Source organism: Podarcis cretensis (genome assembly GCF_951804945.1).
Source record: "Podarcis cretensis genome assembly, chromosome: 2".
Taxonomy (NCBI): domain Eukaryota; kingdom Metazoa; phylum Chordata; class Lepidosauria; order Squamata; family Lacertidae; genus Podarcis; species Podarcis cretensis.
This window is the reverse complement of record NC_137171.1, coordinates 86,517,815-86,532,656: the sequence shown is the minus strand read 5'-3', so window position 1 is coordinate 86,532,656 and position 14,842 is coordinate 86,517,815. Positions and strand designations below refer to the sequence as shown.

The following is a 14,842-nucleotide window of genomic DNA, read 5'->3' as shown; positions in this document are numbered from 1 at the left end:
TTCATCTTCCAAAACCTTCCCAGTTTCCGCCCAAGCCCACGCACACACAGAGGCTTCTGCCCCTGGAGTCAACTCCAGGGGGTCGGCACCCACACTAAGATATCTTTGGGGGCTGGGCCTCCCAAGTCGATGGGCAAAGTTGAAGCCTTTCATTGCGGACACCGCAATCTTCAGTGCGACACCCTAGGGCTGCTGGCACGTTCTTCCCCGCAGGTTGCTCGCTGAATGGGGGGGGGGGGGGTGCGCACCCGCTCCGTCTCCCTCTAGGACCCCGGCGGAAGCTGGAGCCCGGCCGCGGCCGGAATGCAGACCACTGCGCAATGCACACGATTTCTAATTCAGCAGCGGGGAGATCCTCGTTCGGCGGCAGCCGCCGGTCCTGGCGCGGGAGGGAGGGGGCGTGGTGGAGAGGCGAAGGCTCCCAGGAGCTGCTGCTGCTGCTGTTGCAGCAGGCGAATGAAAGCGGCTGCGGTTGCTGGAACCTGAACGCCGGCCGCCCCCGCCGCCCCCCTGCCCATTATTATTAGCCTTTGCTCCCTGCATTGGTCGCCGCCTGCGTTTTGCTCCTTGCTCACACCCCTGAGAGAGAGGGGCGGGAGAGGCGCACGCGGCGGGGTTTGCAGAGGGAGCCTGGGCAGCGGCCAAGGCAGCATCTCTCCGCCGCTTAGGGCGGGTGGGGGGCTCTGGCTGGTTTTGGAGCAGAGCCACTCGCTCGTCTGACTGGGCGCGCAGTGCAAGCAGCCACCGCCGCCGCGCTGTGCCTCTGCCTCTCCTCCTCGTCGTCGTCTGCCTGCCCCCCGCCTTCCCCCCTGAAGCGAGGCCGCAGGGAGGGGGCGCCCGGAGAGCGGGCTGCTGCTGCGGGGAAAGTTGCCGCTCGCTGGCGGGGAGGGAGGGCGATGCCTTCTGAGCGCGAGCTGCCGCAGGGGGGAGAGGTCCTTTCTGCGGCCGGGAGGGGCAGAGCCCCGCGGGCGGCGGCAGAAGCAGCAGCAGCTGCACAAGCCGGGTGCGCCTGAAGAAAGAGGCAGGCGAGCAGGAGGACGGAGAAGCACCATGCCGCCCTTCTTCCCGCGCTGGGCGCCGAGGCTGCTCCTGCTGGCCTGCGGTGAGTCCTTTCCTTTCCCAAGAACCCGAGAGGGATGCATCGTGAAGCGCAGATCCTGCGGTCCCCAAAGGCAGCCCCGGACAAAGGAAGGACCCCCCTCCCCGCTGGGGATCCGAGGCTGCCTGCAGCGTGGGTGGGGATCGCCGTGGGGGAACCCCACGCTGGGGGTGGATCGGTGGGGCAGAGGATCTGGTCCTCTGAAGCAGCCCGGGATGGATGGTGGTGGCCTCGGGGTTCCTAACTCGGGGGCGTTTTTTCTGGTTTAAGGCACGGGTGCGAGACAGCAGCTTGGGCGACTGAGGTGGGGGGCAGAATGGAAATAGAAACCGTTTTCCTGGAGGTGGGGCTGGGTCGCGCAGAGGGAGGGGGCGCATACACCTTGGCAACCTCTTATTCTGGGAGGAAATACACATATAAAGGGGGAGGGGTTCGTATTAACTTTATTTCCTGTGCCAGTGTTTGAAAAGGTACACTTTGGGCGGGGGAAGGTTATTTATATTCTTGGAAGTTCCCGCTATTGTTCCAGTTCACCATGGTAAAGTATATACTGTACAGCTTATGTCCTTCCTTCCACATTGCTTTCTGCCTCCCTTTCCTTCAATGGAGTTTAGGTGCTTCTTATTTTAAGTGCCTTTTCCTGCAGCAAGGCTAGTTGCCATTCACCCCTTATTGACCACCATTGATGTTTCAGTCAGTGGGGTATCTTTCTATGAGGAAAGGTGTTTCTGTCATATGGGGCCACATAATACTTACCTGTAGAAAACTGGTGAGAGTGTCTCAAAGGTAAGCATTTTGCCGTTCCATTTTAAGTTTTACTTTATGGTGCCATGGAAAGTCGTGAAGCACCTGCCCTGGCACCATATAATGGCTTCTTTGTGTGGTGGAGCAGGGAGTATGTCAGTCTAGGCAACCTGTAACTGTCTTGTCACGGAACAAAACTTTGCAATTCAGAGAGTTCTAGCCCAGTTTCAATGCTGTGAAATTCATTGCTGCTTCACACACCATATTGGGAAGTGAAGTTATATCATGTGGCTACAAGAAGCAGGGAGCTACAAGAAACTGCAAATTCACTGCAGCCTATAGCCGTATAACACATGGTGGGGGGTGGGATGGGGGTGGAACATCAAATGTATTTATTCGGTGCCCACACTGCAAACAGTGGGTGATATTTTTCCACTGCTGTTCCTCTCCATTTCAGGGAGGAGGGGGGAATTACTATAGATTTCACTTGGACATTTGCGTGGCATAGTTGTGATGAGCATTGTGAATTAGCATGGAATTTACTAATGCCAGCAAAAAAATAAATTAAATATAGCGGTTAAGAAATGTAGTGATTCAATTACCCTTTCACTGAAAAAAAATGGCTAGTGAAGATTTGGCTGAAATGACAAAGTTAACTGCATAGACCCGTTTAAGAGATGGGCAGCAAGTAGAGACATTTGAGGGAAGATGGTTTCCTTTCAGTGACTTAATGGACCTAATATGTGTTTGGATATTCAGAACGCTGATCTACTGAGAGTTGTTGTTAATATGGATTTGTATGTTTCAGTAGTGTTATTTATTGTTTTAGGGTTTATTTAAGGGATGAACAATGCATCCCTAGAGATTGTAGAAAATAGCCTTGATGTAGTACAGTTTCTGCGTGCCAAAGCTGAGTTAGGATTCCTGCATACTGTATTTTCCTCTAGGGACTGCATCCAGAATTACTTTGTACTGCACTGAGAATCATTTAACCCATAACATTGTCCTGTCACCTTTCCCCCATTAGAGTATTTTGATTGTTTCTCTTTCACCAAAAATATGCTGTCGAGAAGTCCTGATACCAATTTAGACTCTAGTTCTAAAGAGCCTAATCTGTAAATTTTGAAAAGGGGGGTGGGGTATTAATTAAAGCCGATTAAGTACAGAAGTAATTATAATTAGAATAGGTAGGAGGCCTGTGCTTCTAATTTTGTATAATCTCATTGGAGATATTTAAAGGCGGAGACCCCTTTCAAAAAAATAAAACGAAGAATGTTGGAAGGGGCTATTTTTCTTAATAAGGTGAGTGAACAAGCTCAGTTTGTAATCTTAGTGAGCAAAGTAAAATGGAACTTTGTAACAGACCATTAAATGTTTTCTTATAAAATATAAAATTAATCAATACTTGGCAGCAATCGGCCTGGAAGTATGAAGACCATCTGGTCATTCTGCCAGTGATGGGATTGGAGCAGAGCATGGTCACCCTTCTGCTTGTAAATTGTGTTTCATCTCTTAAGTATTGAGAATAGAGCCTTCTGTAAAGAGACACAAGTAAAGTTATGTTAGGCATGTTGGTCCCTAAGGGGAAAAAATCCAAAATCCATGTTAGAACAATATCTTTCTCAGGCCGTTCATAATATCACAAAATAGTACGCCAGCTTTAAAGTCCTGCAGAAATCTGTTATCAGACTAGATTGTTTATTTAAAAAGGGGGGAAAGGAGAGAAAATCTGGCTGGTGGTAACACCGTAAGTCTGAACTAGTAGTGGCTTTTAAAAAAGAATATGGGAGAAGGTAGCAGCCACTCAAATGATGCGCTTCTAGGAGCTATGCAGGCAACAGGCTTCACCAAGGCCTAGTGGGGAAGAAGAAACATAACTGGCAGATTCTTCATCTCTGGAAATACAAAAAACTGGCTGTTACCCAGGTTTATCTCCATCCACTAATGAAGCACACAGGTTCCTTGATTGGGGGGGGGGGGTAGAATGATGAGAATCTAGGGCAGGAGTTCCTTAGGCATGGCACCACCACAGAAAAGGCCATGTTCCCTCCAGCCTAATCTCTTTTGGAGGAAGGGTATACAGCAAGACCTTGCAGCAGATATTACACTACAGGCAGGCTCATGCAGGAAAAAGATTTCATAAATTCTCTCCCCAGTCACTTAGGGCTTTATAGGTATGAACCATCACCTTGAATTTTCTGATCACAAATTGGAATGCAGCACAGTTAGTGAAAGGCCAGTGTAATATTGAAGCACACACTAGAAGACATTCTGCTCTAGCTGCAGTTTCTGAACCACCTATTATTTATGTAAATATTTCTATATCTTGATTTTGTAAAAAAAAAATACAGCCTATAGAACATTATAATAAAGTCTTATAGAACCCAATGGAGCCATCTGGGATCCAACTTCTATCTAAATAGTCTCTGTCACATGCTTCTTGGTGTGATCATAGAATATGGTAGAACTCTGGGACCTCAAACTGTTAGTTCATGTGGTGTTGCAACAAATCCTTTAAATACCGTAAGTTTAACTGCTTCCTAGCAATAGGTGTTTTTCTACAGGGGAGGTGAAAGGACATCAACAAAACTGCTCAAAGGTATTTGATGCTGTGTTGTGTACTGTATAGGTAAAGCCATGTCATATTTCTTAGTCCTCCTACAACTCATGGCAGGTGATAGATGGGCTAACCAAACACAAATATATGCTTTCCATAGATGGCAGCAGGTTATAGACAAGACTGATTTGAAAACTCGGTGGGCAATCCAGTTATAAAATGGTTGATACAATCCTTGTTCCAAGTCCTCTTTCATTTAGTAAAAGTCTATTATTATTTTTTTAAAAAAACAGAAAGGCAGAAGTGGAAGCCTGCAAAAAAAAATCACAAATCCTTTCTGTTTGCATGCACACACTTACTTTTTGTATTCATGCATCCCTATTCACTCCATTTACATGTTATAATACTTGACTTCTTTCTCTGCACCCATTTCCAGTTTTCTGAGACAGCCCCCCCTTTTCTGAAAATTAGAGCCATTTTTAAAAATTGTGTTTTGCATACTTAATTTGTTTTATTATTCATTTATGTGATTTTAGGCTTGTAAAATAAAACAAATGGAGATAAAACAAAATAATAAAAAATCCAGCAAGACAAAATGCAGCATTAAAACAAAATCAAATAAGTCCAAAAGTAGATAAAATAAATTTGAGAATGTGCGTGGAAGGAATCAGCAGAGTTCAGTTAAATGATTTAATGCAAGGATGGTTAACTCCTAGTTCAATGGGCCTAATTCTGCCAACCAGTAACATTTTTCTGCCCTGATGGGGATGGAAATCACTCCCTCTCCTGTCAATTAGGTGAGTGGAGAGGGGACAATAACTACCCTTTAACCAGTCTGTATGGATGGATTCCCTTGAAGCCCCCCAAAGTCTTGCTGCCTCTGATTTAAGAAGCTTGGGAAAATAAAAGGTCTTAGTGCGCTGACCCAGAAAAGTAATCAAAGTTGGTGGCCAAGTAGACTTCTCTTGGGGGGACATTCCACAACTGAGGTGCCACTACTGAAAAGGCCCTTTCATCTCATCCATCTCTGTCTAGCCATAATTAAGTGCTCTAACATTTATCCAAAGCTTGCTTAACTTCACAAGTAGGCAAATAATAAATGTGGACCTGCAAAGAAACTCTGAGGGGGGGGGCAGGACGGGGCAGAGGGGAGAAAGGGCTTTCCATCTTACCCTTCCTCTCACCGTCCTTTTTTTTGACCAAATTTTATTGCTTTCCAAAAAAATTAACAAGTTCACATCAAATTAATTTGAATTTAATGCATACTTAAAAGTTGACTTCCCACCCTTCCTTGTTCTCCCTCGCTTGCTGCATTATAAAGCATTTATTTACCTGCTTACCAATTTATGATGCTGCTCATCTCACTGTCTTAATCCCTAAATCCCCGTGTTAGCTTCAAGACTGTAAGGTTTGAGCTCACTCCTTTTCCCATTTGGACCTGAAATGCATAGTTTTGCCTTGGACTCGGGATCAATATGGCAGGCTGCATTCATCTCTTGCCCACAAGGCACTCTGTGCTCTTCAGTGGCGTAGGAGCCAAAGGGAGAACTGAGCTTCCTTTCTCTCCACTGTGGCCTCAAAGAAACTTTGGGGGCTTCTGCGAGGCTGAAGGGAAGCGGGTTGATGGACTGCATCTTAATTTCAACCACTCTAAACAGCCAAGTGTGACCAGCTGGGACTAATGCCCGTATGCCGTCATCTTGTGGCCCTCCAGATGTGGAACTCCCATCAGCCCCATCCGCATGGCTGATAGTCAGGAATCAGGGCTGTTGTAGTCTATCCACATCAGAAGAGCCACAGGTCCTCCCCCCCCCCCCAATGTATATAAATTTGGCCTTCACAAATCTTTGTTTGTTTATTGCAAATTGGGGGGGGGGCTGAAATATTGGTACAGACCATTTCTGTCCCTAAGTTATGAAGAGGTTGAGGGGTTGCCTTAAACATATGAGATTCACAGAAACAACAACGGTATTTTAGGTGTAGTTCAATACCTAACATAGTTTTGATGTTGCCTTTAAGTTCAGCTCCACAGTTATGGGTTACTGAGATGAGGAAAGCTTGTTCCCATCCTTGGAACATGGTGGCCATACTGAAGGGAGTGCTTTCATTAGGAAACATTGGCACATCCTTCTGGAACGGAAGCCCTGCCAGGCTGGAGGAACAAGACCGTTGTAACATTATAGTAGAAAGAGTGCATCAGCCATTAAGTGTTAGGACATGTAATTTCTCCTGCCCCGCCCCATAAGCTTCTCCAAAATCTTCATTCCTTCCAATGCCTACAGAGGCATTGCAATCACCTCGCAAACGCTATCCCTGCTTTTTAATAGGGTTGTTAAATTCAGCAAATTAAAAAGTCATAAAGCACTCCACAGCAGCTGTTGTTTGAAGACTCCAGATGTATAAGCTATTGGGAAATTGTAGCTGTGTTGGACAATGATATTAAGCCAATATTGACAGGTATTTTGCCCATCCATGTAGCTCCTTCACTTCTCACTTTGTGACATGAGCAATCAAATCAGGAAGTTTCTATCCATAGCAATAATGTGGTTACCAGGTTCAGAACAAACAGGATATTATACCATATTCGAGCCATGGTTTTAATATCCCAGCTTGTTCTGAAGCTGCTGACCATAGTTTTCCAGGTTGGCTAATTAGATATTTCCTTGTTTAATTGTGGCTTGTGTGAAGGGGCAGAAGACTCGTTCATATTTCAGCTTATTAAATTGAGAGGTATCATCCAGACTGAGTCCCTTTCCCCCCCCCCTACTTCTAACCATGGAAAGGAAAAAGCAATGTGCCTGGTTGATGGGACACCCAACGATCATGTTGTGAATGAAATACTTTCATCAGCTTTGATCAATGGGAATTGTTCTTAAGTAAATGGAAATAGAATTTTTCCATAGTTTCTCTGCAATTCCAGGCCAACGCTTCTAGAATGTAATAGGACATGGGTAGGCAAACTAAGGCCTGGGGGCCAGATCCGGCCCAATCGCCTTCTAAATCCGGCCCATGGACAGTCTGGGAATCAGCGTGTTTTTACATGAGTAGAATGTGTCCTTTTATTCAAAATGCATCTCTGGGTTATTTGTAGGGCCTGCCTGGTGTTTTTACATGAGTAGAATGTGTGCTTTTATTTAAAATGAATCTCTGGGTTATTTGTGGAACATAGGAATTCGTTCATCCCCCCCCCCCATATAGTCCAGCCCACCACAAGGTCTGAGGGACCAGCCCCCTGCTGAAAAAGTTTGCTGACCCCCGTAATAGCACAATGCTAGAACTTTGTTGCAATGTTACTGAATAACTAGGATGGTTTGCCCAGGTTCATCCCAGCAAAGGTAAGAGTCCCTTCCCTTAAAGTGGTGCCTTTAACTTCCCATAATGAGATCTTCCATCTGCCAGGCACAAGATTGATCTCGGTCCTTGAGACTCCCTGGGGTTCTCATTCACGTAATGGCTCCTAAATAATTTTATGGTGATGAGAGGTAGCAGATGCAATCTGCTACTAACTAAATTCTTAGCCTAATTAATAATCAGTGAAGGTTGTGGCCGTTCAAATGCTTGGACTGATTTTCCTGCTGCTACTGGGAACACGGATTTTATTTCACCAGAGGTCACATCTACATCACATTTTGAATACACATTTAGAGCACTTTACTCCCCTTAAAGAGTCCTGGGAACTCTAGTCCCTAATCCTGGTAATTGTAGCACTATAAGAGGGAGACTACAGTTCCCAGAATTGCTTTGGGGGAAACCATGGGCTTTAAATGTCCTTTAAATGTATGGTGTGGATGTGATCTATAGTGAGGATGGGTTCTATTGCCACAATAGGCAGCCTCAAGTTTTCTCTGGGAACTTAAGTTTATTTCTGGAATTAGCGGAACAGGAATTACACCGCTATTGGAAAAGTTATATTGGAAACTGAGGGTAAAAATGTGCTGCAGGCTGTGTTTAAGCCTGGCATTCTGATGGCATAGTAGCAGACATTCCTCAGCTAAGCTACATGGAAGTTGATTATGTTTACTACACAGTTTGGATGAATGAGCACTAGAGATGAGACCTTTCTACAGAAGGACATCTCTTTTCCTTCCTCGGTCACCCTGTTCTTTTGTGTGTACAGTGCTGTGAGATTCCAGAGGGTGTTAAATGCATCTTCCTCCCTTCGGCTATCTTGCTTGACTAATTCCTTGCTAGTTAATCTGCTCGACTCCAGCAAATTGGGATGGCTACACATCCAACGCAGTCAATCTTTCTAAGGAACCGTTTCTTTAATTATAGGCACCCGAGGTTTAAATAACTATATTCATTCTCCAAGGGAGAGCTCCAGGTGACAGAGTATGAATTAGATCACACATTCCTCCCTTGTGCTTGAAATGAGGAACAGCCTTGTAGGATGTTGTGGATAAATAGGCAAAATGGGAGCACTCAAATTGGCCAAAAGGAAAACTAAATGGTCTCCTAGAGCCCAGAGGCTATGCGATTTGCTCTCAATTCTCAATGGTACAGTGATTTGAATGAGCCTCCCCAAAGAATAAGACTAACATATCTCATTTACATGAATATAGCTTGGGGGGATTCACACATGAGGCAAGGGGTAGCTGGGATTGCAAATCTTACTGCTTCTGGATTGTGCTTGTCACTTGCAGAAGCATCCAAATACTTTCTCTTCACCAACTCTCCTTCATATGATCTGACAGGAAACTAGTGGGCAAGAGGACCCAGAAAAACACTGTGTTGTGGCTGGGACTTTTGCCTTCCCTGTAGCTCCCTGTGTTGTTTGAGCAGCCTACTGAGCCAACGCTTTTCCTACCGACTACTCTGCAGGTCTAGGAGAGGACCATTGCATTGTTCTTCTCCATCAGAAATAGGGAAGGGTGCCTTCACAACCCTCTGTGGGCAGTATTGGACCTTTAGTGGAGGTTGCTCATTGGCTGTGAGTCCTGGAAGACCTGCTCCCTGGCCTTGCAGGCCCCTACCTGGCCTGGTGAGGTCCTGACTGACACCCAGTTGCAAAAGCTGAGGCTGCTGAACAGACTCTTGGGTTGGGGTATTGGTGGGGGGGGGGGGTTACTGTTGCTGATACTAATTTTTTGTATCTTCTTTTGATGTATGTGGAAATTGTTCAGTTTGGTTGTGTACTTTTTCATGTGTTTTATTTATTACTGATGACTACTTCTGCTATATTTGTAATTATGTAATTTATTTCATGTTGTAAGCTGCTTTGAGCATGGTTTTCACTATGAAAAGGTGGCGATGAAAATAAAATGATGTATGTATGTATCTACGTACGCTCTGTTTTCCTGCAAGTGTACGGGATCTCTGCTGCCCTCACTCATCTTTAGGTTCTTGGGATATCCATGCATAGACCTCCTAAAGGTAAAGTAAAGGTAAAGGTACCCCTGCCCGTACGGGCCAGTGTTGCCAGACTCTGGGGTTGTGCGCCCATCTCACTTAAGAGGCCAGGGGCCAGCGCTGTCCGGAGACACTTCCGGGTCACGTGGCCAGCGTGACATCGCTGCTCTGGCGAGCCAGAGCCGCACACGGAAACGCCGTTTACCTTCCCGCTGGTAAGCGGTCCCTATTTATCTACTTGCACCCGGAGGTGCTTTCGAACTGCTAGGTTGGCAGGCGCTGGGACCGAGCAGCGGGAGCGCACCCCGCCGCAGGGATTCGAACCGCCGACCTTTCGATCGGCAAGTCCTAGGCGCTGAGGCTTTAACCCACAGCGCCACCTGCGTCCCGACCTCCTACTTAGAAACAAATAGATGAGTGTGCTCCTTTATCTCTTGCAATGGAAAAATCGGGGGGGGGGGGTTCTGCTAGCAGTTTCTTTCCATAGGCTGACAAAGAGGTGGGATTGTAATTCCAAAAAAACCCAGGATTTTTAAAAAATGCAAAATCAGTTCTAACAATCTGCTGGTTTACAGTCTTGTGTGCCACTAGTCAATATTCCTGTGTCCCCTACACAACATCATGGGTTGTTAAACTGACATTTGCTTCCCTGCTTTTTGCTACTAGCCCAGAAAATATACAGGGCTCCTGGGAATGTGGGTGTGCTAGAATCTCTGTGGGGTGCCTGCCTCTCTCCCGGCTTGGTCTGTGCCAGAGGAATGCTGACCTCTTGCCTATGTTTTCTGCAGTCCTAATTAGAAGTGATTGCTCTGCTGGGCTTCCTAATCCTGCATTCAGAATGTTCTACTAATAAATGAGAGACTGGCAGCAAAAGTCGGGGGGGGGTTGTAGATATAGGGGTGCAGGACTCATTTCCTATAGAGAAGGAACCAGGGTCAGATGCTTTGGAATAATCATAGGGAGATAGACAAAAGGGCTCTGTCTGGGCTCTGAGCTCTCTCTGTGTTCACAGGCGGAAGCCACTGAGATTGTGGCTTTCTTGGTGCAAACCTGCAATCCTGGTGAGCCTCCAACATTGTGCGTGCAATCTGCACTACGCCCTGCACCGCCAACCTGGAGCAGCAGGATGTCAGCCCAATAAGCACCACGGACACGATTGCAGGAGCCGCTTAAGCGTGGAGTTTCCTCGTACTGCACCATTTCTTTGTCAAGACAAATGGCTCATCAGGCACCTGCTTTTTTTGACTGCGGAAGAAGCGTGTCAAATCACGATGGCACAACATTTCTGCCGACTCAGGGATTTTAAAAATATATAGTTAAGCTGTGATAAACTGCAGGAAACAATAGCTTGGAAGAGGGTGCAAGGATCGTAAAGTCCACAGGCAGCTCCTCACTTTTCATGTAGCCAGATTTTCTCCTTTCTAACCATTAGAAATGTTCCTCCATTACTCAGTTGGGAATAAAATGAAACTCTCAACCACCCCTGCTCTCATTCTGTATGAAAGAACACAGATAATAGCATAGGAAAGATGATCATGGGTTGGCAATGTGTTTGCTTTTAGCGCTACTTCTGGATTGGTTTTGCAGCCCTCTGCCTGTAAGAATTGTTCTGCTTGATGGTGCTAAAGACCTGTCTGTTGTGGAGGCAATGCACTGGGGCAACAGGGGCCAGATACCACCATAACGTTCACAAATAAGAGCACAATGGGTTCAACCACCCCATTTCTTTCCAGCTTCTCGTAATCAGTTATACTGCCTTTGGACCTGGAAGTTCCATTCTTCTTTATTATGTCTGATAGCCATTGACAGACCTTCCTCCACAACCTTGCCTAATCCTCCTGGGGGAGTGGGTGGGTTCAAAAATCTAAACATCCTGTGCTAATGGATTCCATAAGCCAATTACACATTTGCGTGAATAAGTAGTTTGTTCCATTTTCCCTGTATTTTTTGCCTGCCAGTTCCACCAAATCCGTGCGGAGCCACTGTATTTTCTATAAATGATTCACTATTTCCCCACTAGCTTAACTCACTGCTATCCTGCCCTCAAATTTTCTCCCTGACAATGTGTAACAGAAGTTCCTTGGGATCTCTGCCTGCCTTTTTCCACCAGTAGCTTGTACATCAGGGGACATCAGTGGCAGATGCTTCTTTTAGCTGATCATTGTTCCCCTGTCTCAAGTGATTATGAATAAATGACCGTTTTGGACCGAGCTCCCTATTTTGAATAACATCTGGACAAATGCTTGGGCACAAATTTGGAGAGCCTCTCAAATGAAAGCCAGATATAAACTGAAGCAGATTAGCATGGGGTCCTTCTATGAGGTCCTACCCCCCAGTTGGCATAATCTTCACTTGTAGTTTGTTCTGAATGAAGTATTTTATCTCAAGCAGCAGATATTGAGGTACTATAAAGAACAGGAATAGCTGTTCGAGTTCATTTACACAAAAAATTGTGCCCCTCAATAACACTCAAGTATGGCAGTAGTTACCGCCTGCTGCCTCCACTTTTATTCTTCACTGATATATGTAGGAGATAGTCACTGTGTCAAAATCTGAGTGGACCAATATTTGTGTTTCCCATCACCTTCATCAAAGCTGCTGTTCCTCAGGCAGTGAAACTGGGACAATGAGGCCTGCGTCTTCTGCCTTTCCTAACTCTTTGTCTTGTGAACCTAGAAGAATGACTTTTATTTTGTACCGTGTATCTCTGTGTGGCAGGAATTTGCCAGAGGACAATGTTTTTACTCTGGAAGGAAATTCCTTATTTATTATATGTATTTGGGGCAGTTTAATTACACTTGCTGCTCTGACATTGCTCTGGTTCATAGGCTAAGTTGGTAAAGATGTGTTGAATTCCTGGCTAAGGGCAGAGAGGCTTAAGTGCTTCCACACCAGCCTTTTTAATAAATCAATCAATAAATATTATTTTTCTTTTCCGCCCTACACCAGACTTTTTATCCAGTGTTGCTCATTCATCTCTGAAACTCCAAATGACATTCCTTCCAAACTATTGCATTCCTATCTCTCTCCCCTATTTGTTTTTTTTTTTTTTAATGGCATTAATATAGCCTTTGTTTGTTATATTTCTTTCCTCCTAAACATCGTAGACTCCACGTTATCCACTTGAACCTCACAATTATCTAAAGCTGCTTTGTCGGTCTTTTTATTCTAAAAAGGGTGGGGAATCTCAGACCTGAGGGCTGAATGGAACACCCCAAGCCAGGCCACACACCCTCTCCGGCCATATCGCCTATGAGTCCTTATTTGCATCTTCCTTGGGTGTTTTTGCTGGCCTGGAATGTGTTTTTGAGCTCTGATAATGCTTCTTGGTTGCGTAGATGGCAAGATGACAGAGGTGTGTGTGTGTTGGGAAAAGGCCCTGCTGTACAAAGGTAACATTTACCTTCATTACTCCACCCACCTTTTCCTCTGGAAGGATGCTCAGGAGGTTCCTCACCCCTGTTTTAATGCAGCTTAAATAATATTTGTATCCCTATTTTCTGCACCTAAGATAAGCTAAATGTTCCCTGCTCATTTTGTTATATGTAGCAGGTACTGGTATCTTCCCCCCCTCCCACCATGAATGTGTGATTCAGAAGTATCCTTACTGACCATGAGTTTGTAAAAAAAAAAACACTTCTTTTCTCAGTCCCTTAACCAACAGAACTCCTATTAGCAGGAGTCTCAAATCCTTTGTAAGAGGCAGTCCTAAGATTATTGGCAGCTCTTGCAATCTGACTCTTTCAGTGTATATGGGAGTCCCTGCATGGTGTGTGTTGAGTGAGCTCATTGAGCAGGGAGCAGATGGCACCAATTAGCAGTGCCCCAAAAGTCAGCTCACACCCTTCTGGACATACCTTGATATCTGTGAATCCAGTTGAACATGTGAAGCCCCACACCCCTCAAAAAAAGTGTGTGTGTGTTGAGGAGCTTCTCTGCAGTCAGAAGAACCCTGCACCAACTGATTGGAAAGCACAGCCAGATGGATGTGCTATTGTTGGTGATGCAGCTAGCCGCCTCAGTGCATGTGGGTTTTTGCCTGTTTGTTTTGTGGGGAAAGAGCTTTACTTCTCTTCCTATTGGTGTGACCCTGGGAAAAGTAGGAAGGCAGATGGTTTCAAGGCTTCCAACCTCATAGGCATTTCTGTTCCTGGTCATCATCTGTGGCTGTAGGTTGGAGACTATAGGTGTGAAAGTGCCCCTCGTCTTCCCCTTCTTCCAAGTTTTTGGAGGGAGCCTGCCCCTTCTAGCTCACTGGCTCGTGACCAAATGAGATTTTTTAAAAATTCCTGCTGCTTCCCTCATACCCAGGACATGTTGTTAGCACATTTCATCCTTACATTATTATAGTTGGAGGTAGTGTGTGTTGTGTGTGGTGGCATTCTCTCCAGTATATGCTTACTATAGGACTCCTTTCATTATTTATTAATGCATTGTTAATTATTACATCCACCTTTCCTTGAAGGTAGTCAAGGTGGGGTGCATAGTTTATTTATTTCCATTACATCCTCAAAACAGTCCCGCAACCTGGGTCAGGCTGGGAGAGTGCCTGATCACCCAGTGAGCTTCCTAGCTGAGTGGGGAAATGAACCTGAGTTTCTCAGGTCCTGTTTGTTATTACTTTGATGGCTGTGTGACACATTTCAATTGGAAACAGAAAATCCATATAAGAGAAATCCAATTTAGCCCCACATGTCAGGGAATTCAGCAAGCTAGTGGGAGAAGCTAATTTTGGGATATAACCAATCAGTATTGGGGGTGTATTTTAGTTAAGAGGTTCAACCATTATGCCATACTGTGGGGTTTTGTTTTGTTTTGTCCTGGATGCTGGCTCTGAGAGTACCATTGCCTTGGTGGCTATGAAGATAGTCAGCTAAGAGGAGAAATTTGAGGAGAGGATTATGATGGCACTGCCACATGATAATAATGCTGGGGTCCTCCCTGCCACAGCATAGCCTCTGTGGATTTAATGATGCTTTCAGACACCCCCATTGGCAGGATTGGATTAGATGACCCGTGGGGTCCCTTCCAACCCTACAGTTCTATGATTCTTTTTATTTATTTAAGTGCAGGCTTGGGGGGGGGTGGTTTGG

The 14,842-nt window shown here is 45.5% G+C and overlaps 1 protein-coding gene across 1 annotated transcript in view; it reads left to right on the top strand.

Annotated features, from left to right (window-relative positions):
* Positions 1-318: 318 nt before the first annotated feature.
* Positions 319-14,842, top strand: part of PODXL2 (podocalyxin like 2) — a 55,443-nt gene continuing 40,919 nt past the window's right edge. The window contains exon 1 of the mRNA XM_079964527.1: positions 319-1,102. Within this exon, the coding sequence (XP_079820653.1) occupies positions 1,051-1,102 (52 nt within the window). The 5' untranslated portion in view covers positions 319-1,050. The remainder of the gene's footprint in view (positions 1,103-14,842) is intronic.